The sequence below is a fragment of the Cygnus olor genome, chromosome 12 (assembly GCF_009769625.2).
Source record: "Cygnus olor isolate bCygOlo1 chromosome 12, bCygOlo1.pri.v2, whole genome shotgun sequence".
In the NCBI taxonomy this organism is placed as follows: domain Eukaryota; kingdom Metazoa; phylum Chordata; class Aves; order Anseriformes; family Anatidae; genus Cygnus; species Cygnus olor.
In genome coordinates this window covers 12434579-12456624 of record NC_049180.1, presented here as the reverse complement: position 1 = coordinate 12456624, position 22046 = coordinate 12434579, and the positions used below count along the sequence as shown (strand labels likewise).

Below are 22046 nucleotides of genomic sequence, written 5' to 3'. Positions count from 1 at the left end.
ACCAGTACCGATCACCTTGTTTTCCTTTTCTTTAGTCTGAATCCCAAGCAAGAGGATCACCCCTTTAAAGTAGGGTGCTACAGAATTTACAGTCAGAGAATATCCAAAATTTCTCATTTGTTTCTCCAACTATTATCTGTTTGGATTCTTAATTCCAAACTCAGTAGCAAGTTAGAGCAAATAAGCTTTAGAAGTACTTTTGATCAAACCTCAAGTGACTGCCAATATTTGGAAAGACTACAAAGCAGCAGCTTTACGTATCTGGAAAACCACTGTGCTCCAGAGTTTGCTCCTCAATATACTGTGATAGATGAGCATGCATGCAACAATTAATCTTCCAGTTTATTTGCTATAAAACCAGATATAAACACATCATTGATCATATTAAAGTCTATGGAAAACACAGAAGTGTTGTAAGGAAATAAAAAGAGAGAGAGAGAGACATTTGAGCTGTAATAACTGGTAGTAAAGCTTTGGGATACATTAATCCGATGAGTTAGAACGACTGAGTTATGAAGGTATTTGGCATACAAATTTATGAAGTTCAAGCCTTGATAATACCAAGGACTTCAGTAAGATAGGCAGTTGTAAGACAACTGTGAGCTAAGGATATTAATAATGCCTAAATCATGCAAGTGTAAGTAAAACTATAAGCAAAAGCATCAGTCGCAATAATATCAAAGGTTGTATGGACATATGAATATATGAATACCACATGTACAAATTGCGTAAGTGCATATCCCAGGAGCATCTTTTCAGAACTCTTCCCAAGATTCTGTCTGTAATATTTCTGGGTTATCTGGTTCTGCTGAGAAAGCTTTAAATATGAAAGGCTGCTACTAAAATAAAAAATAAAATAGGCTGCTACTAAAGGATTTTCTTGTTTCCAGTTACAGAACAATGTTAAACATTCCCTTTGGTTTCTGCCACAGAAAGACTGACACATCTGGAGTAATCTTTATACAAATTGCCAGAGATTAACCTAGCAAGATTTTTTTTTTTTTTGCCAAAAAGCAAAAATGGCGCCTGTTTAATTTCATTCTAATTTGACCCTTGACAACAGGAAGTCCTAAATACATCAAAATGTGTGTACATATATATGTACATGCATAAATCTGCTTTGGCTTTGTTTGACATTTCGTAAGATAGGTCAGACTTCCTGACTTTAATCTCACTGAGCCACTTTGTCAATTTTCTTTTCACCAGGAAATATGCTACGGGAGAAATGACAAAACCACACAGATACACACAAATTACAATCCCTCACCAGCTTGGTTAGCAATAAATTCAAATCTCAGGACTCCTTCTTCTAGTCTGCAACTTTCCAGACAATCAAATCCACTAGGAGCCAGGGCCTGGCCTTGAGGAGGTGCCTTCCTTGGTGCAGGTGACAGTACAAGGTGGCACTGAGTGCATTAGGATTGCTCCCCAGCACAGGACCCCACACTCCAGCACAGCCCCTTCTGGAGGCACACAGCCCCAGACCCTGCAGCCAGCTCTGCTCCATCCCACGGCCTTGCTGGGGAGTGGGAGAAACGTGATGGGAGGTGGGGAAGAGGACAGGAGGAGGAAAGCGTGCTCAGGCTGGGCACAGAAGAAGATGCCTTGACAGTATGAGCACCCCAGCATCAGATACTGCCTGCATTTGGAAGAAATAGATAGATGATAGACCTCTCCTCCTATGGTCACTCTACACCACCTTGTATTTCACTCACAGCTTTCCTACAGAGGAGAGGAAGAGGCTTCTGGGAAAAGATCAACTGCTTGTTATCACAAGGAACCACACCATAAGATCATACACTTATAAAGCTGCCTTTCAAGACTCATTCAGTCAGCACAGGAAAATGAGGCAGCTCATCATGGCAAGGATGTTTGGGGGCTTTTCTTTTCCCTATGACTTCCCTCAAACGCTGCAGCACACTTGTAGAAAAATATAAGGCAAAGGAGATGCATAGGCAGGAGTAGACAGCAGAAGAGCTTTGGAGGCAAAGATAGTGAAAGAGTGATGAAGGAGACAAGTAGAATGTTAGTGATCTACCTAAGTGGAGGGACAGAGTGGATCTCAAAATATGTGTTTTTTAGAGACAAAAGATCAAGATTCTGGCTCAGCTGCTTCTCCTATGCTTTATATGCTATCTAACAACATTTTTATATTAAAAAAAAACAAAACAAAAACAACAAACTGTTGATAGTTTATTACAGTTCATGCTCTCCTCTTGACCAAAGGATACGATATAGCCAGCGGGCAGCCAGTGGAGGGGCAGGAGAGGAACGAGGATTCCAAAGCCAACCAGTGCAAAGAAGAGGTACAGCAACCAGGCAATAATCTGGAAAGGGTGCAGAGGCCAGCTCCAGCCATTCCTTCGAGCACGTTGGACCTGCACCTCAGGAACAGCTTCACCGAAATTCTCTGGAGCTGTCTTATTAGGAGGCTTATTGCAGATATTCATCTACAGAAATAAAAAAGGGGAAACAAAATATGTGATATAAAAATATGGTTACTGAGCCCTGCTCCTGGAGATATGCTCCAAGAGAATGGACAGAAAGTCCAAGAGACCAAGATAATGCATCTGAGGAAAGATTTCTCTCTGCAATGAGGATTAATAATCTATAGTGACAAAAGGGGAAAAACAATTACACACTCTAAAAGCAAGTGCTAATAGCTGCAAGAAACAACAATACCTCAAACTTTTAGCTAAGGGAAACTTGCAGGTTTTGCCAGTCTTTTGATGGATCCAGACCAAAATCAAGTAAAAAGAGCATAGGGTGGCAGTCTGGAGACGGAGTATGATATGATCTGTTTGGGGGATGTGTTCATTTCACAAAGCTGCTTTACAGGTGATGGCAAAACACATGCTTTCACCTGTCTCATGTATGCCATATATTCCTTTCAGCTAGTGACAAGAAGTACAGTGAAAGCCAATACCCCCACTGGAGGACACGGTCTGGAATCGCAACTTTAGCGCTACACAGCACCCAAGAAAACAGAGACCCCTTTGTCAGCAACAAAGGAAGTGAAAAGACTAGTAACTTAAAAAAAAAAAAAAAAGTGAACAAAAAGGGGAAAAGGAGCAGGAATTGCTCACAACACAACTATAAAGCCAGCTGTTGCTAGAAGAAAAAACACAGAAGGTTACATATGTGAGAAAAATCTCAAATAATTTTCTTCAGACAGGATCTTCTGTGAAGCTATTTTATTCATGATTGCAATGGCAGGCGTCCTGCCAATTAGGAGCGCATTATAGTAAACAAATCATAAACTTTTATTCCCTATTACCTGACACCTGATCACCTCCCCTGTTTCCTCATTGGCTGAGTACTACAGGTTCACAAGCTACTCGACGCTCCTCTACACCATATATGTACAATTTTTTTTTCAACCCTTTAATTTCTCCTTTTTCCTTTTTTTTTTCCCTTTCTTATGTTTTGAGAACTTGTGAGCTCCACACTCTTGAGTTTTTCCAACATTAAGGTGCAATATTCTTCTTTGGATGTCACGGGAGATGACAGATATACAATGTTATTATTATTACAATACCAACAAATAGTTGTTTGAGCCAATTCTATTCAGGTAACCACGAAGTTAGTTTCTCCCAAATTTTTTAAGTCCTCAGGAAGTGTCATCTTGATCTACTCTATGTAGGATATTGTTTTTTTGTTTTGTTTTTTTTTTTCCAAATATTTTTGAGATCAGTCAAATTCGTCCCATTTGGTCTACATATATACAGCAACTAGAATTAATTACAGTGCATGCTCCTCCTTATGAGGTTATTAATAAATCTAATACTATTTGATTCTAGAGTACTATTTTTGCAAAGTTATCTAACTTATTTTCTAGTTCTTCAATTATAGCTGAGATATTTAAAATAGCTTTTTCTAATTCACTCACCTCTAACCAAGGTAAAAACCACCTTGCAAAGCTGTGAAATGCTAGAGAATTTTACTAGAGAATTATCTAGAGCCCACTAAATTCTGCGTGTGGTCTCAAGGGGATTTGGCTTTGTGGGTCTTCAATAATAGTTACATTTGGAATTATTGCCTCCAGGGTGCAAACTCCCTTCCATTCTAGGGGCAACACCTTCCTGGCTTTATTGCTACATAGCCAGTACCACTCCTTGCCATTCGGGACAGACCATCCGGTTACAGGATTCTCATGTTGTATCTGGTGTGCATTATGTATATTAGCATTCCCGTGGCTACCATATTCAGTACAATATGGATTATTCCCTATTTCATGGGTACTTCCACACCCAGGGTCAGTAATATTGCCCCCTGAGTTTTCTATCAATGTTGTTTAAAAGGCACCTTTGATAACACAGTATATTGTAGCCAGTATTATGTGTAGAGAGCTCAACTTCAAAATCTATTCCTTCCCAGGACTGTGTATGATCTGTCATTTTTAGAAATCTAGAGAATCCAGACACAGTTGCTGCTGGAAATAGCAATCAGGGACAAGGTCTTTTCAATCTTTCCAGGCACCTGGGTGCAAATCCAACAATTATTTCGAGATAAAACTCAAGAGATGTTCTGGATTAATTGGAAATGCTGATTTTTCCCTCCATCCTATCACTAATCCATTTAGAATAGGTATTACTAACATAAACTTAAAATACATCATTTCTCTCTAAATATATACACCCCTATAATAATTAAGAAATAATAATTAAGAAAAACAATAAAAAATCACAGACTAATAAGGATTCTTCCGGTGGGGATTAAATACCCCCCCCTTTTCTCCCACTTCCAGGGAGTGTTCCCTAGAAACACTCCAATTCTGTGTTCTCATTAATTCATTAAGAATTCTTCTAAGGAGAAGTTAAAGGTTTACAATAGATAGCTTTAACAGTTTTAACCTTAAAAGTCTTTGCTAATGCAGTCTCTCAGGTATCAGGGTTAACTGATGCTTTTACCCAGGTATGAGTCCACCCTTTCTCAGCTGTTCTTACTGCTGTCTCAGTAGTCAGGAGCACTTGGAACAGTCCATCCCACTCAGGTTGCAGTTTCAATTCTCTCCATGTTAGCATCAGAACCCAACCTCCTGCTCGGAATGGAAGGATCAGGACTTCCAAGGGTGGGGTTTGAGCTAATAATCCACGGGTCCTGAGAGACAACAAAGAGGACGACAGCCCGAGCATATAGTTCTTAAGAAAAGCATCTTTTGTCTCAAATTGAGGTAATTCATTCTCTTTGTCCATGTACAGCAATCCAAATAATATTTCATATGGTGAAACTCCCACATCTTTTCTTGGTGCAGTTTGAATTCGGAGAAGTGCCCAAGGTAAGCACTTCGTTTGGGAAAGCTGAGTTTCCAGAACTTAGTCAATGGCTTCTTTACTGTCTGATCCGCTCCACCCTTCCAAAAGAGGAAGGATGCCAAGGAGTGTGAAATTTCCACTTAATTGCTAGAGTCCACATTAGCCCTTGCAATATTTCTGACATAAAGAGATTTCCTTGATCAGAGTCAGTATTTTCAACAATTCCATACCTGGGAGTTATTTGTTCCAGAATTACTTTAGTTACTATGTTCACAGTAGCAGATACTGAAGGGAAAGCTTCCATCCACCCTGACAAATGATCTACCAAGACTAATATGTATTTAAATCTACCTACTCTAAAGACTTCTGTAAAATCTACCTGTACATTTTGGAAGTGTTGAACTCCTGGTTCTCGCCTCCCTTTGGGCTGACAGCGGATAATTTTCCTATTTACCTTTTGACATACTACACAACTCCTGCATACTTGTTCAGCCAGAGTATATATATTCTTACACATAAATATTTCCATAGCACAGCGTCACACATTGCTTGAATTCCCCAATGACCCTTTTGATGTAAAACAGTTAATATTTGCCTCATTAGCACTTTATTCAGCATTTCTCTCCCATCAGGGAGTATCTATTTTCCTTTGGACTTTGTGACTCCTAATTCCTTAAATACTTCTTTCTCTTAAAACTTTTTAGTTCTTTTTAGTTTTGAGTAGGGGTAGCTCAACAATTCCCTGAATCCTCTCTGAATTTATTCTTCACTCTAGATGCCTCTTATTCTTCACACTAGATGCCCTAAATATTTGACTTCTCTTTCTACTAATTTTAATTTATTTTCCAATACTTTCAAGCCCTGTTTTCCCAGAAAGTTGAATAGCTTCTCAGTGGCTTCCTTCACAGCTGTTTTCTCCTGTCCTGACAATAAAAGATCATCCACATATTGTAACAGTAACACATCCTTTGGAGGTTGGAATTACTCCAAAATTTGTTCTAGAACTTGCCCAAATAAATTGGTGGCCCTGTAAACCCCTGAGGTAAAATTGTCCATCTGTATTACTGCTTCCGCCCCATTTCAGAGTCTTTCCACTCAAAGGCAAATATATCTTTGCTCTCAGGATCTGAGAGCACCCCATTAATAACACCATTATTCTAGCCTAACAATTTACTATTTGAATGACCAATTTCATTATCAAATCCTCTCCCGACAACTCAGTCCCTGCCTCAGGTGCATACAATAATTGCCCAGTGATCATTCTATCCCTAGTCTCAGCTTGGTGTCCCCAAAAAGTGGTACTGTTATCCCAGTCCCTTCTACCCCCATCACATTTAGGGTTTGATTAGTTAATTTAAGCCTTGATACTTTACAGGCCAGTAATGACCTTGCTGCCTCAGTGTATTGGGTTCACATGGCAAGGTTCTGATAGCGGAGGGGGCTGCAGCAGTGGTCCCTGTGAGAAGAATCCAGCAGCTGCCCAATGTTAGATAAGGGCCAGTTTCAGCCGGCTCCAAAAGGGCCCACCGCTGTCCAGAGCCAAGCCACGAGCAATGCAGTTTGTGCCTCTGTGAGAGCACATCCAAGAAAAGGAAAAAAAAAATGCTGCACAACAGCAGCTGGGAGAGCGAGGAGTGAGAAACCTCCCTGCAGACGCCAAGGTCAGTGCAGGAGCCCATGAGGTACACTTTTTCATTTATCAGGGAGCTAGCTTTCTGAGAAGCCCCAGCTCCCCTATTCTGAATTTGTAACAGCAATCTCTCCTCCTCCTTCCACTCCGGATACTCCTATTTGAAGTGGCTGGTCTGGCCACGCTTAAAACATCTTCTCAAAGCCTGTCCCTGCTAGGATTTAGGCTGCAACACAGGTAGCTTTCCTTGTCTGTCCTTCCTTTATCTCTCTTCCTCTCCTTTCCATCCTCGGCTCTCTATCTCCCCCTCTGCCTCTCTACCCAGTATGCTGTGAATACCATTTGTTTCGCTCTCTGCTTTTCCTTCTCATCTCCCCTCCTGGTGTACACCTTCATACTACCTACACTGTTCACTCCATCCTCCCACCTTCTGGAGCTTTTTCTGTGTATCTGGCCAGGCTTTAATCACAAAATGAACTTCAAAGAGCCCTTGGGCTACCAGGTCCTCAGGATTCATTCCCTGAGTACTTTCTCATTCTGACCCTGAGTCTCTCATGATTTCTATGTTGTGGGTTGTTATTATTTCAGTTGGATAAGCGAACGTTTCTGCTCTATTGGAATTACTCTCGGTCCAGGGGGAGGGTGTTAGTTCTTTCCCATTCTTGCATAGCTGCCTGCCGAATCATTCCCCCCCCTAAACATTCTTCTCCAGTGAATAACATACTCAAGATTGACATTTCCCTCCCAGGAATAAAAATTAGGCCTTAGAAATGGATTTGACTGTTCTGCTAGGCCCTCAGTTAAAGACTTCATTTCCTTCTTAAAACTCCTAACCTCTCTGCTGGTAAGGGGGGAGTGGCACCGACCCTGCATCAGCCCTGCACGGTCCCGCCGGGACCTTCGCTCCTGCTGTTCCACACTCCCCGGCGCGACTTCTCCAGGGACAGCATCAACTGCAGTCCCTGTCTCCCCTCCTGGAGCAGCTGCCGCTGCCTCAGGTGCAATATTAGGATTATAGGGAGCATAACTTAATTCCTCCTCCAAAAAAGGAGTCTTATTGTTTACATATAAATTTCAAGCCTGAATTTTCATCAGACCCGTATTTTGGCCAAAATACTGAAGTTCCTTTTATTGGCTTTTTAGGCCAGACAATTACACAATATTTAACCATTTTTAAATATATATATATATTAAATCTTTTTCCCTAGTTTTTGGGTTGTTTTTCCAAATCCTTATTCTCTCCAAAGGGCTATCTTTAGGCACAGTCCTGGGGTCTCCATCCCCACCCTGCTGACTCTTGGAACCCTTATTCCCCATCTCTTCCTGACGTGCTGCTGTGGACTTTACCACGCACAGGGTACCACACACCTTCACCTAGGATGAGGACAGAGGTGGGGTGTACTGCCAAGCACCTCACTTCACCATGCTCAGGGTACCGTACACCTAAGGGCCCAAGCCACCGAGACTCTTGCTTGTCTCTCCTTTACTTCGTCCCTCTCCAGCCGAGGGGACTTTGTTCGTCCCCTCGCAGGACTACAGAACCTCGCAGATCGGGACTCCACACTCGCTTTGCACTTAAAGCGTGTCTCATTCACACTCCACACAGGAGTCTCCCTGAACCCAACCCGAGGCAAGATACGGTAAAGTTTCCCTTACCTTGGTCCGTGCACGGCTTCCCAGTCCAGGTTATCAGTAGTAAACCCTGTGCCTGTACCCGATCCGGGCTGGACTATGTCTGGGCTGTGTCTGTGTATGTCAGAGCTGGCCTCCCTTCTCCCCAGAGCTTCGCAGAGCCTGTCTTCAGATTAACAGTCTCAGTCCTTTGCCGGCCGTACCAAGATGACCCACCACCCCCGACAGGATCGCTGAAATCAGCAGGGTGCACCTTCCTGTCTGTGGTGGCAAGAAATCTTCGGCAGGTGACAAGATCCCAGACGAGCCCCCAGATTGTGAGAAAAATCTCAAATAATTTTCTTCAGACAGGATCTTCTGTGAAGCTATTTTATTCGCGATTGCAAGGGCAGGCGTCCTGCCAGTTGGGAGCGCATTATAGTAAACAAATCGTAACCTTTTATTCCCTATTACCCGACGCCTGATCACCTCCCCTGTTTCCTCATTGGCTGAGCACTACAGGTTCACAAGCTACTTGACGCTCCTCTATACCATATACGTACAATTTTTCTTTTTTTTTTCAACCCTTTAATTTCTCCTTTTTCTTTTTTTTTCCCTTTCTTATGTTTTGAGAACCTGTGATCTTTGTTTTACTGTTCCCACACTGCTCATCCTGTTTTTCTTAAGCTTCTACCTTATTTTGGAACAGTGAGGCCTTCTACTCTTCACTTATCTACTTAGTATTTCTCCTTATTATGGCTACACAACTACCTTGGAATACAGAAAATTAGTTCTCTACTGCAAAAACACAACTTAGTTTCTCACACATATGCAGGACATCCATGCAGTAAACTGCCAAACTATTTAGCTGTCCTACAACGCCTGGACTGCCAGCTCGAGCGAGCAAGATTTAACTGCAAAGATGAGTTACAAAGCATAACTCATACTGGAACCATAACTGGAAGGTTCTTGGTGTTTATGTGTTTGCACAACAGCTACAAGCTCAGATGCTATTTCAATTTGTGTTGGATTGTTAGTTGTTGCTCTTTGCTTGCCACTGAGCCAGGGTGAACCTTTAACAAAACCTGCCTTGGTAAAAGAAATACATCAGTTCTTCATTCCCTGGGACAGCAGAGAGTTGGGTTTCTCTGCTTTCAGCTAGTCCCTTTGCACGAGTGTGCTGAAAGATGATGAGGAGGAGGTCTCTGGCTCACTCATGTTGTTTTTGATAACAGTTCCAGTACCAGAAAAATTCCAAAGGGCTGGAAGACAGCAAACATGCCAATGTGCTGAAAGAGCAAGCAAAATGGTTCAGACTTTGGTACACCAACTGTACCATCAGTCCAAGCAAAGATGACTACTGGGGTCAAGTGATAAAGAAGTAGGAGTAAGAATATAAAATAATATAATTTATGCTCATCAGCACAATCTTATGAGCAACCAGTTTGGGAAAAAACAAACAAACTTTGAAGAAATTAGCGATGTCTGCCTACATTCATAGTTCAAATTTCTACATGGCCACTGACTCATCAGTTACGACAAAGTTATTAATAATTCAATATTTTTCTCATTAAGGTTGTTCAAAACTTGCTTGCATTTCACTCTGAGCTACCTGTTACAAAAACTGCTCAGATTACTCGAGAAAATTCCCAGGTTTCTCCTTTCTCCTAAAAAAAAGCCTGGCCGCAGAGCCAGTTCCACACAGACTCTGGAAGCCTTGCTTTGCTGCAAGGCTTTCCTGAGACTGTTTTATAACATCGGGTGTTTTTAAAGTCATCTAGTATTTCTGTACGGTTCTACAGAGAGAAGTTTTCACAGAACTGTGCCTAAAGCTAGTGTAAACTACTTCCTAGCTAAACTGTTCGTAAGACTACAGTCGCCCCACAACTGATTCCTAACACACTTTCCAGAAACCCAGAAGACAGCTGTGTGACGCTGCCCTCAGAAGAGACAGACCAGTGTTCCTCTTGGCCTTCCCTCACTACTCGAAGGTTTCTCCTGCGGTTATGCACTGATTATCCGCTGACAGTGACGAAAACCACTGTTAAGTGAGGAGGCTGCAGGATACAGCCTCTCCCTCCCCAGCCCCTCGCATTTCCTTTCCACAGAGAATGCTGAACAATGACAGTAGGGTGCAAGGGCACACTGGGGGCTTACTCGGTCGCCGCTGAGGAGAGGCCACGTATTTGATGCTGGTTATTAACTCGGAGGCTGCAGGTTTCTCTGTTCGCAGTCCCTGAGCGGGTGGACGCGGGGACGGACAAGGCACGCAGCGAGCGGCGAGGCCCAGGGCCTCGGAGGAGGCAGAGAGAGGAGACGAGGGCTCCTGCGGAGTCCCAAGCAGCCACGCTGGGGGCCTCCACCACTGCCCGCTCCTCACCTTCTCCCCGCGGAGGCGGCTCCGGGTGGCCCGGCACCCGCCTCATGCCCGGGGACGGGCAGCAGCTCCCAGCGCCTTGGCGGGCTCAGGCCGCTGGGCCCGTCGCCATGGCAATGGCCGGTCTACGGCGGGGCGCAGGCGCCAAGCGGCGCTGGGCGCGTTGCGCTGCAGTGCTGCTGCTTGGCTCCTTACACCTCCCTGAGCCGGCCATGAGGTGTTTTCAGGAGATTTGGCCATGTTTTCACAAAAAACAAGGCTCCCCAGGGTCTGCGCCTGAGGGGTGAGGCCGGTGGACGGGCCTCCCGCGTGGTCCTGTGGCCTCCACCTCCACCGCCTCAGCCCAGCCAGCATCTGGGGAGGCTTCTCCCGTGCCGAGCCCCAGCAGCGGCCCTCAGGTGCTAGCAAGCGGGTGCCCGGCCGGCCCGGAGCACAAGGAGGTCTTTATGAGCTGCCCGTGGGCTGTGCACAGGGGCGGCTTTGTGTTAGGGGCGCCAGCCCGGCGCGGCTGGAGGCTGCTGCCCTCGCCCGTTGTCCCCACAGGCCCTCACCACCTCCTTGACCGCCGGCCGCGGCCCTCACCCCGCAGAGGACGGCTGCAGGGGGTGCAGAGCCTGGCACCGCTTCTGCCTTCACCACCCATCGCCTTCCCCATGGCAGCAGGTAGGGGGGAGGAACAGCCATAGCGGGGTGAAGCCAGCTGGCACGTGCCCTGCGCGGCTGGGAGCCCCGCTGCCCTCTCCACACCACTTGTGGGTCTGGCACCTGCCAAAGGGGCTGGGCACGAGCCAGACCCCCTGGCAGAGAGCAGCAGGACATTGTGTTCAGCACAGAACGAGGACATCCTTCCTACAGCTGTTTTTATTTTATCAGAGGTTACAAGGCGCAAGGAGCCAGACCTGCATGGCATGTGCGGTCTGCATGCTCTGCCATGTCCTGTCGCGTGCTGGCGCGCTGCGGTGGCGGAGGTAAGGAGGGCTGGCACAGCCTGGTCCCCTTGCAATGCACATCTCCTGCTGTAACCCCCATCATGGCCTCTGGGGTTTTCCTTGCAGCCTTAGCAATGAGCACGATGCCTTCTGCAGTTGCTTTGCCCAGCAGCCATGAGCAAGCATTGTGGGAGAGGGATTGGAGAATGTCATAGAATATCCCGAGTTGGAATGGATGCGCAAGGATCACCGAATCCAACTCCTTGGTATGTCTCTAATGGGACAAGAACGGAGGTCACCAAGCTGAACCTGCTCCATCACTCCGCAGGGCAGACCCTGGCTTGGCCCCACATCTGCCTCCAGCAGGGATCAGAACTCATATGGGGACACAAAGGCTGTGACCTTGAAGATGTGCTTGCCCAGCAGCACCTTGCGGGAGAACTCGCTCATCTCCAGCTCCACCTCCAACGTGGCTGGCCCCACCACCGGGCTGGTGAGCACCAGCTCTCCCGTCTGTCGGTCGGAGCGCCGCACAGCGAAGACGCCCTGGCCACGGCCACCCATGATGGCGAAGCGCAAGCTGTCGCCCACGAAGCGGGTGGTGGACATTTTGAAGAGGACGCGGGGCACACTGTGGTTGGCCTGGAGAGGCAGGTAGTGGAAGGAGATGGAGGTGGCAGCCAGGCGGCAGGCTCGGCTGTCCATGGGGCAGGGGTTCCTCTCGCACTGGCTGCCAGGAGACAAGAGGTACCACAACTCAGCACCGTGGTTGGCAGCACTTGGGAGCTGCCTGCTTGCAAACAAGCTTATGGCAGCCTTTCAACCACTCTGAGCACCTCCAGCCTCATGTCCTGTGGTGGAGCAACACAAGGAAGCCACATCCAAGGAGGTCCAGCCTCAAAGCTGCGTCCCTGGGCTGGGCATGGGATCTGGAGGCAGATCGGCAGCCTGGTGCAGGGATTCTGCTCTGCCTGGGGTGCTGCAAGAGCTGTGCCAGGCGAGGGGGAAGGAGCCAAAGGGGCCGGCTGTGCTTGGCAGCCGCGCACAAAGCAATTCAGTCTCGCGAGCAGGACCGGGGGGCTGTTTGCATGATGGATTGCAGCCAGAGGCACTGCACGAACGTACAGAGGAGGGGAAATGGCGTAGTTCCCCCCGGAGTCCTGGGCACCAGCGCTGCTGGCATTTGATTAATGCTCCAGTGAAGCCAGCCTGGAGCACAACTCCCAGACAGAGGTGCTTTGCTCTGGCTGGAGCCCTGAGCACTGTGCAGCGCCTGGATAAAGCCACCTTGTATTTGGGTGCTCCTGCCCACGCCCCCAACCACTGGCATCTCAAAGCCTTTGGCAAGAGTCATCCTGGAGCGTGCCAAGCACTCCCTGTGTGACAATTTTCTGCCAGCACTCTCCTTGCTTGCTCCCTGGGTGCTATGATATGATTCTCTGGGCACATGTAGGGCCCATCTCCTCCTTTAAGAGGGTGCAATGCAGCCCACGCCACGCACGGTACTCACAAGCTGGATGTCTTGACATAACTGGTGTTGTGGCGTGGCGGGGGGCACTTGGGGCGCACGCAGCGGTGGCCCCCGAAGGTGTTGATGCAAAGCTCACCGTGGGTGCAGTTGTGCTGGCTCCTGGTGCACTCGTCCACGTCTGCGGTGGCAAAAAGGAGGTGAACGGGGCCGGCCCCACACCTCCTGGCTGTGCAGGATGCCCTTTGCCACGGTGAGCACAGGATGCTTGTTGTCCTGGATCTTACCCTCGCAGGTGTTGCGGTCAGCATGGAGCATGTACCCCTGGGGGCAGAGGCAGCGGTAGGAGCCCGGTAGGTTGAGGCAGTCGTGTAGGCACAGCCGGGTCTGAGGGCTGGGTTGGAAAAGCTGGCACTCATCGACATCTGCGGGGCACAAGCGGGGATGGATGTGGGGCGGCCTGTCCCCGACGAACCTTATCCCTCCTCTTCCCCCATACCTTGGCACACGCCTCCAGCTCGCATCTGGAAGCCGGCGTCGCAGCTGCAGTGCCGTGAGCCCGGGTGGCCCTCGGCACAACGGGGCTGGCGGCTGAAGGAGGAGTTGCTCAGCGTCACCCAGTCTGTGGGGAGGATGTGGTGTCACCACCAGGGAAGGATGGGATGGGCACAGCATGGCCCCGTGAGCATCCCATCCTCCTCCGCCCTGGGGATGTACAGGGCAGCCCTAATTTGAGCCCCTGTCGAGCTCAGGATGGGTCTGAGGGCACCTACAGGCATAGACGGGGCTCTGGCAGCTGGTTCCCGACCAGCCCCGTGGGCACAGGCACGTGTAGCTCTGGTTGCCATCCACGCAGGTCCCACCGTTTGCACATGGGTTGCTGGAACAGTCATCAATACCTGGGGAGAAGGAGCTCATAAATACCACGAGACCAGGGCTGGGGAACTGGGGAAGCCGATCCCTGCCCCTTCCTGCCACCCGGCCCCGCTGGGACACAGCCCCGGTGCCCATCGCGGTGGCCTCTGGGCTGCTCCCTGTGCAGTCCTGTGGCCGGGAGCAGAGCGATGGAGGAGCTGTCCCCGAGCCCGCGCCACTTCACTTCTGCAGAAGGGCTGGGTGCCGCCCCACGTGCGGTCGCGCCGGCAGGTGCGTGTCTCCGAGCCCACCAGCCGAAAACCAGCGTCGCAGACGAAGTGAACGTCGTGGCCCACCCGCACGCTCCGGCCCAGCTTCCGCCCGTTTGCGGGCACTGCCAGCTGCGGACAGGTCTCTGTGGACAGACAGACGGACATGGGTGAGGATGGGACATCACCAGGCTGGAGCCAGCCCCAGTCCCTGGCTCAGAGCTTGGGATCCTTCCACAAGCTTCTCGCTGGGGACTGATCCAGTGCTGTGGGGATGCCGGGCGTTACCGTTGCGCTTGCCGGCCAGCCTCTGGACGCGGCTCTGCAGCGCCGAGAGCTGCTTCCTGAGGCTGCGCGTGCCCTGGAGGTGGGCAGCCTCCTGCACCGACAGCAGCTTCTGCATCTGCCGCACGGTGCTGAGCAACTGCTGATGGCTCAGGCACTCCTGGGTGAAGACAAGGTTCTCCCCGTCACCCGCTGGGCTGCACTGTGTCCCCTCCCATGCAAGCGGGCAGTACTTGGGGACGGTTGGGATGCTCTGAGCTCATCTCTCCCCATCCTACTGCGGGGTCTGTCTTTGCTTCTGCACCTGCTCCAACCCCAGCCCCTCTGCCTGGCCCTACCCTGGTGCTGAGGGAACACCCCGGGTGGGTCTAGCATCCTCCCCAGCAGGGGCTGAGCCCCCAAACCACCCCCATGGCCCAGGGCAGCCCCACAGGTGACGTGTCTGTGCCCATCTTGGGTGCAGGGTCCTTACCTGGGTGCTGCCGAGGGGCAGCTGCAGGACGCACAGGGCCACCCAGGCTGGCAGCAGGATGAGCAGCATCGCGGTGGGGCTGGCTGCTGCCACGCAGGCTGCAAGGACGAGATGCCAGCAGTCCGGTCCTGCCCCGCTCCCCCGGGGCCACCAAGGGAGGACCGAGGTCCCCTCCCCGGTCCAGGCCATCCCGTACTCCTGCGGCCACACCACCAGTGCAGCACTGAGAGACCCCCACCACCGCCCTGGACACCTCCAAGCACCCCCGTGGGTCCCGCAGACACCCCCCCCGCGTTGGCATGGCACCGCCACTGCCATGTGGCATCACCCCAAGGCCACCTCACCCACAGACCTGCTGGGCTCTCCCACGGAGGGACCTGGCCAGGTTTCGGGGGCTCCGGGAGGAGGGATGTGCCCCACGCACCCAGCCCAGCTCGACCCCTTTTGGTCGCTCTCTCGCAGCCTCGCGCTCCTGCTCGCGCGCTCCTCCGCTCGCTGGGATTTATCCTTGGCGCGTGTGCGCGTGCCTGAGTGTTTGTTGGTTTTTCCCCTGCCCAAGCCGTAGGAAAGTTTCCTCTTGGCACCCGCGCTGGCCTCTCCCTTCCCTCTCTGCAGATCAGAGGGTTTGGGGCCTTTCATGTCACACGGGCAGCAGATGCCGGCTTTCCCTGCGGACACGGCGTGCTGCCGCTCACATGGGCCGGCCGGGGCCAGGCGGTGGCTGTCACGGCGCTCGCAGCGCTACCGGTGCACAAAGCGCACAGGGGTGTGCAGGATGAGGCCGATCCGGTGTGTTTGACAGGCACGGGGAAGGCTCCTGGGACAAGGGGTGGCTTCGGGGTCTGCATCAGGGCAGAGGGGGGAGCCGGGCTTCACTGCAGGCTGGGGTTGGGTTAGCATTAGGGTCGGCATCAACATCAGGGTGTGGGTTAATGTCAGGGTCAGGGTTAGGGTTGGGATGCTCCCAGACTGTCCCGCATGGGAAGGACTGGCCTCACTTGACCCCAGAGGAGGGGGAATGGCAGTGGGTGACTGTCCCCTGGCCACCCCTGAGGCTGGAAGCCCAGGAAGGTGCCATCAGGCTGGGACATGGAGCTCCAGCATCACCCCTCACTGCAGGAGCCAGGACGAAAGGGGAGCAAGAACTGCGGCAGCAGCATGGGGGACATGGGCTGGTCTCCGGGCTGGGCTGTGGGGGGCTCGGACCCTCCCCACACCCCGAGCTGGCTGACGCTGCTGGTGGGGGTGTCAGCACTGGATGTGTGCAGTGGCTGTGCAGGGCACCAATGGGCTGCGTTAGCCCCTTGCTTTTGGGGGCTCACTGTGATGGGGCTCAGACATTTCCCTGTACCAAGGGGTCCCCCCAAGCTGGGGCAGAGCCCCCGCAGCAGAGCCCCCTGTTCAACCCCAAGCATCTCTCCCGCTGCTGCCCACCCCGTATCCACGCTGCCCAGCTCGCCGGAGCGGGAATTTGGCTTCGTGCCCACGGCTCCCTCCCTGGTGGTGTGCATTACCTCCCCGGCATGTTTAATTCATGGGGCAGGAAGAAAGCAAGCAGTGGGGTTGGGGGGGGCGATGCCGCCGTCCCCCAGCCCATGGCATCCTGTCTTTTCTGCCCGTCCTGTCCCCAGCACGGTGGCGGGGCTGGGACCGAGCCCCCCGTTTGCATCCACCCCATGTGCTCGGCGGAGGGGCCCCTGAGCTGTCTCCACCGCCCGCGTCTGTTTTGACAGAGCTATTACTCACCCGTCAACCTTTTGTTCAGGCTGACCAGCAGTGCCTGTCTGAAGTCCTGAATAGGATCAAATCTTGGAAGCAGACACACAGGCACGCAAGACCAGCTCGTCCCTCCCCAAATCCTCCCTTCCCTCCCAAATCTTCCCTTCTGTGAGAGCGGCTGCGGGGCATGGAGGACGGCAGGGGTCCGGCCGGCTGGCTCCTGGTGCTGCTGGCCTGCCTGGCCTGGAGGGTGGGCGAGACGGAGAAGCTGTCCCCGCTGGCTCCGGGGCCCCGAGGTAATAGGGAGAGGGAACAGGGGGGCCACTGCCCATGGCAGGGCTTGGGGGGGCAGCTTGGGGAGCCCTGAGCATCATCCCCAAGGGGACGGGATGGATGTACCCTAGCCCCTGTCCCTAACCAGGTGCTCCCCAGGAGGGCAGGGGTCTGGTGTGGTGATGGGGACATGGGGCTGGTGGTGGGGACACGGGGCTGGTGGTGGGGACATGGGGCTGGTAATAGGAACATGGGGCTGGTGATGGGGGTGTGGGGCTGGTGGTGGTGACCCATGCACAGTGATGGGGGCTCGGGGATGGCAACAGGTCCATCCCAGAGGGAGGCAGCGCGGAGCCGGACACCCCCATGCCATCTGGGGACCGGGCGCATTCCCGGTGGTCTCGCCTCCCCCTGCCCGGCCCCTGCCCCCTTTGTGCTCCTGCCCAAAAGCGCTTCCTTCGCTCCCCTCCGGTCTCCATGGAGACCCGGGCGCCTTCCCCGTATCCCCGGCTGCCGCACGGGACTGGCCGCGGCGGGGGCACCCGCTCGGCCCCCGGCCCCAGCCCCCGGCCACCCCTCACCCTCCGCAGCTCTCAGCACGAAGGAGACCTTCCTGGTGCTCTCGCTGCACAACAAGCTGAGGAGCAAAGTGCAGCCGCCCGCTGCCAACATGCAGAAGCTGGTGAGTGCCCCAGCTCTGACTCTGCCAGCCCAGCGCACACCAAGGGCTGGTCCCTCGGGGTCCCCAATGTCACGTGATGGTCCTCTGATGTCCCCTGATGCTTGCTCGACATCTCCTGGTGGTTGCCCATCATCTGGTGGTCCCCAATCAGCTCCTGGTGGTGCCCAAGTCACCAAACATCCACTGCTTGTTCCCAGTCACCTCCTGATGGTCCCCAATCACCTCTTGGTGGTTGCCCAACATCCCCTGGTGGTCCCCAGTCATCCCCTGGAGGTCCCCAGTCATCCCCTGGTGATCAGCCATGGTCCCCAATGGCTGTGATGGTCCCCAATCACATCCTTGTGGTTTTCCAACAACTCCTGGTGGTCCCCAGTCACCTCTTGGTTGTTCAACGTCCCCTGGTGGTCCCCAGTCACCTCCTGGTAGTCCCCAATCATCCCCTGGTGGTCGGTCATGTCCTGGTGGTCCCCAGTCATCTCCTGATGGTTGCCCAACATCCCCCAGTGGTCCCCAGTCATCCCCTGGTCCCCGGTCACCTCTTGGTGGTCCCCAGTCATCTCCCGATAGTTGCCCAACATCTCCTGGTGGTCCCCAGTCACCTCCTGGTGGTTGTCCAACACCCCCCGCTGGTCCCCCATCATCCCCCGGGTGCCTCCACGATGCCCCCCCCCACCACCAGCGCCCCCAGCCCGCTGTCCCAGCAGGAGTGGAGCGAGGAGCTGGCGCAGCTGGCGGTGGCGCGGGTGGCCGGCTGCCTGGCAGCCCCCGCTCCCCCACCGGCCCCACAGCTGGGCTGGAGCGAGACCCTGCTCCCGGAGGGCGCCGGGGGCTTCGTCGAGCTGCTGGAGCGCTGGTTCGCCGAGGGCCGCCGCTACGACTACGGGGCGGCGCGCTGCGCCGGCAACGCCACCTGCCGCCATTACACGCAGGTGGGGCGAGGCGTGAGGGCGGGTGGGCGGGCGGGCGGGCGGCCGGGGGTGCCAGCGTGTGACGGCGGCGCCTCTCCTTCAGCTGGTGTGGGCGACGTCGGGGCGGGTGGGCTGCGGCAGGCAGCTCTGCGCCGGGAGCCGGGGCCGCAGCCAGGCCTTCGCCTGCGCCTACTGGCCGGGGTAAGGGGCCGGGGGCGGAGCCTGGAGAGGGGCGGGGGCTATGGTGGGCGGGGCCTGGGGTGGGCGTGGCCGTTGTGGGAGGGGCCTGGGGGTGGGAGGGGCCTGGGTGGGAGGGTGGGGAAGGGAAGGGTGGGGTGGGATAGGGCCAGCTGTGGTGGTGGGCGGGGTCTGGGTGGGGTGGGCGGGGGCTTTTGTGTCGATAGGGGGCGGGGCATGTAGTGTGGGCGGGGCTTTGTGTTTTAGAGGCGGGGCGGAGGCAGTGTGGGCGGGGCCTTGCCCCCAGAAGTAGGCGTGGCTTGGCACTGTGGGTGCTCTCACTCCAAGAGGGGGGTGTGGCTTGGGTCGAGTGGGCGGGGCCGCCCGGTTGTGGGTGTGGCCGTGGGGCGGGGCTTGTTGTGGCCCCGCCCCCAGCTGCCTCCCTGGGCAGGGGCAACTGGGAGCTGTCCGGGGCGCCCATCACCCCCTACCAGCGCGGGCCCTGGTGCTCGCTCTGCACCGCCGGCCTCTCCGGCTGCTTCAAGTCCTGGGACCACGGCGGCGGGCTCTGCGGTGAGTCCCTGCGCACACCCCCGACAGCGGCCCCTGCCCGGCTGTGCCCAGCCCCTGAGCGCCGCGTGCCTCCCGTGTGCCCACTCAGAGGTCCCCAGGAACCCGTGCCGCATGAGCTGCAGGAACGGCGGGCACCTCAACGTCAGCACCTGCCGGTGCCATTGTCCCCCTGGCTACACGGGACGCTACTGCCAAGGTGAGCGCCTGCTGGCGTGGACGAGGATGAGCTGGATGTCGGCAGCACAAGGCAGGCGTGTGAGCAGTGCACACACGTGTGCTCAGTGTGTGCGTGGGGTGAGTGCGGTGCTCGGGAGTGAGCGGTGCATGTGTGCGCATGGCCGGTTGCAGCGCGCGGGGCGTGCGTGTGCAACGTTAGCACACGGTGTGCACACATGGTTCCCTGTGTGCATGCTTGTTGCAGCACATGCGTGTGCATGGCTGGTGCTGCGTGTGAGCGGTTGGTGCAGTGCATGCAAGTGCATGATGCAGTGCGCACGTGTCCATGGTCGGTGCGGTGCATGCATAGGTATGGTTGGTGCAGTACACGTGTGTGCACAGCTGGCGCAGTGCAGGCACGGTTGGCGCAGAGCATGCCTCGTTGCAATGTGTGCATGTGCATGTTTGCTGCTGTGCATGTGTGTGCATGGTCTGTGCAGTGCCCATAGCCTGCTTGCTGTGTGTGTGCGCAGTAGTGCAGCATGTGCGTGTGCAAGCTCAGCTCAACACATGCACGCAGCTCGTGCAGCACACGGGCAAGGGAGGATGGTTCTGGGGCTGGCTGCTCCGCGGCGACCTCATTCTGTGCCTTTTTGCCAGTGCGGTGCAGCGTGCGGTGCCTCCACGGGAAGTTCAGGCAGGAGGAGTGCTCCTGCCTCTGCGATGCTGGCTACGGCGGTGCTGAGTGCGGTGGTGAGTGGGGGCTGCCCCTAGGCCGGGGGGGTGTCCCCGGTGCCGCTGACCTGTGCCTGCAGCCAGGGTCCGGTTCCCCTTCCACACCTGTGACGTGACGATCGATGGCGACTGCTTCATGGTGTCCCCCGAGGCCGACACGTACTACGGAGCCAAGGCCAAGTGCCAGGTGAGCCCCGTCCCTCCTAAAATGTCCCAAAGCCCCATGGCTCAGTCTACGGTGGTCACATGTGGACCCCAAGCCTGTGCTGGGACGCAGAGGTGCAGGTCTGAGCCGCCCGCTGCCTCCGTGGCTTCCCTCCAGGAGAAAGGGGCCATGCTGGCCCAAGTCAGCAACCAGAAGGTGCAGGACATCCTGGCCTTCTTCCTCAGCCGCCTGGAGAGCAGCAACAGGGTGACGGACACCGACTTCAAGACCCGTAACTTCTGGATTGGTGAGTCCTGCTGGGGTTCTGCTGGACGTCCCACCCCCCTGCTGGACATCCCACCTGTCTAATGGACATCCCACCCCTCTAACCCCTCTAATGGACATCCCACCCCGCTGGCTCCCCCCAGGTCTCACCTACAAGACATCCAAGGCTTCGTTCCGCTGGGACACGGGCGAGCCTTCTACCTTCACCAGCTTTGCTTTTGGGCAGCCGGACAACCAGGGGTAGGTGCCCACCGGTGATCCAGCCCCTCCAACTCCCACGGGAGATGTGGTGACATCGGTGCCGCCACTCTGTCCCTCTCCTCTCCCGCACAGGTTCGGGAACTGCGTGGAGATGCAGGCATCAGCCGCTTTCAACTGGAACGACCAGCGCTGCAAGACCCGGAACCGGTACCTCTGCCAGTTCGGTGAGCGCGTGGCCGCAGCCCCTGGGTCTCCTCTGTCCCGTTTGTGTGGCCGGGAGCATCCCGATGGAGGTGCCACTTTCAGGGCAGTGGGGAACGCTGACTCCATTTCCCATTGCAGCCCAGGAGCACATTTCCCAGTGGCAGCAGGACCCTTGAGCAGGCAGCCCCGGGCTGTGCCCCCTGCCCACCGTGCGGGCATCTCCAGCACCAGCTGGGGACGGGGACAGGGGACAAGCGTGGCTCTGGGACCGGCCGAGAAGGGCGCACGCTGTGCATCAGCATCCCAGATGTGGTGTCATCTGCTCCTCGCCTTCCTCTGTCGACAACCACCAGGGCAAAAAGACGCCCAGCCTGGGACAGCTTAAACTGGTGGCCGGGCTGTGTCCAGCGAGGAGCCGAGCGGGGCCTTTGGGTGACACACACCTTGGCGTGGCTTGGGGTGAGGGCCGGGCTCCGCGTGTGGCCGCCTGCAGCAGGACACGGGCGTCGCCACGAAGCCACCAGCCTGGCGCTGCGGGTCCCCTGCCACCAGCCGGGTGGATAACAAAGACCTCTCTCCATTCGGAAGAGCCTTTTTGTCTCCTTGTCCTTTTTGTCTCGGCCACGGCCCCCATCCTGCCCACGCTGCCTCCCGCTGCACCCGGGGGCTCACACTTGGCTCCTGCTCAGTGTCCCCAGCGGGTCCCAGCGGCCGTGGCGGGGACACGGGGGCACGGTGGCAGGGTGGGATGGGGCCGGGCCACGGGGCTACGAGGGTCCTGCAGAGGACGTGGGGGGTCCTGCGGAGGCCAGAAGCGCCCCCCAGGACGGGACACGT

The 22046-nt window shown here is 54.3% G+C and overlaps 3 protein-coding genes and 1 long non-coding RNA gene across 13 annotated transcripts in view; 2 read left to right on the top strand and 2 right to left on the bottom strand.

The window, feature by feature from the left end:
- The window catches only part of ZDHHC1 (zinc finger DHHC-type containing 1), a 29455-nt gene extending 18452 nt beyond the window's left edge, over positions 1–11003 (bottom strand). For 2 of the 8 annotated variants that reach the window (XM_040571735.1, XM_040571738.1), the window contains exons 1-2: positions 10654–10972; positions 2232–2450 (exon numbers count right to left, since the gene is read on the bottom strand). In XM_040571735.1, coding sequence (XP_040427669.1) covers positions 2232–2450 — 219 coding nt within the window. In that variant the 5' untranslated portion in view covers positions 10654–10972. Of the gene's footprint in view, positions 1–2200; positions 2451–8541; positions 9096–10653 lie in introns of those variants that run through there. The other 6 variants (XM_040571739.1, XM_040571742.1, XM_040571741.1 and 3 more) reach the window with 4 other exon arrangements.
- On the top strand, positions 11004–12287 carry LOC121077005. Its single transcript, XR_005823861.1, has 3 exons — positions 11004–11536; positions 11749–12068; positions 12169–12287. It is a non-coding gene; the product is annotated as an uncharacterized LOC121077005 (long non-coding RNA).
- On the bottom strand, positions 12028–15618 carry LOC121077001 (fibulin-7-like). Of its 2 annotated transcripts, XM_040571745.1 has the most exons (9): positions 15504–15618; positions 15152–15249; positions 14683–14839; positions 14370–14540; positions 14044–14169; positions 13770–13892; positions 13558–13695; positions 13313–13451; positions 12028–12532 (listed from the first exon to the last, which is right to left on the bottom strand). In XM_040571745.1, exons 2-9 carry the CDS (start codon positions 15218–15220, stop codon positions 12172–12174), a joined length of 1284 nt encoding a protein of 427 aa, XP_040427679.1. In that variant the 5' UTR covers positions 15221–15249; positions 15504–15618; the 3' UTR covers positions 12028–12171. The 2 variants fall into 2 exon arrangements, with proteins under 2 accessions (XP_040427679.1, XP_040427678.1); XM_040571744.1 differs by lacking the exon at positions 15504–15618 and having other exon boundaries at positions 15152–15469.
- A 190-nt stretch (positions 15619–15808) lies between these two features.
- LOC121077002 (C-type lectin domain family 18 member A-like) lies at positions 15809–21795 on the top strand. Of its 2 annotated transcripts, XM_040571746.1 has the most exons (13): positions 15809–15940; positions 16917–17166; positions 17734–17825; positions 18530–18754; positions 18837–18934; positions 19362–19483; positions 19572–19679; positions 20300–20392; positions 20455–20561; positions 20697–20826; positions 20948–21044; positions 21138–21229; positions 21348–21795. In XM_040571746.1, exons 2-13 carry the CDS (start codon positions 17058–17060, stop codon positions 21383–21385), a joined length of 1311 nt encoding a protein of 436 aa, XP_040427680.1. In that variant the 5' UTR covers positions 15809–15940; positions 16917–17057; the 3' UTR covers positions 21386–21795. The 2 variants fall into 2 exon arrangements, with proteins under 2 accessions (XP_040427680.1, XP_040427681.1); XM_040571747.1 differs by lacking the exon at positions 15809–15940 and having other exon boundaries at positions 16976–17166; positions 18644–18754.
- Positions 21796–22046: the final 251 nt, after the last annotated feature.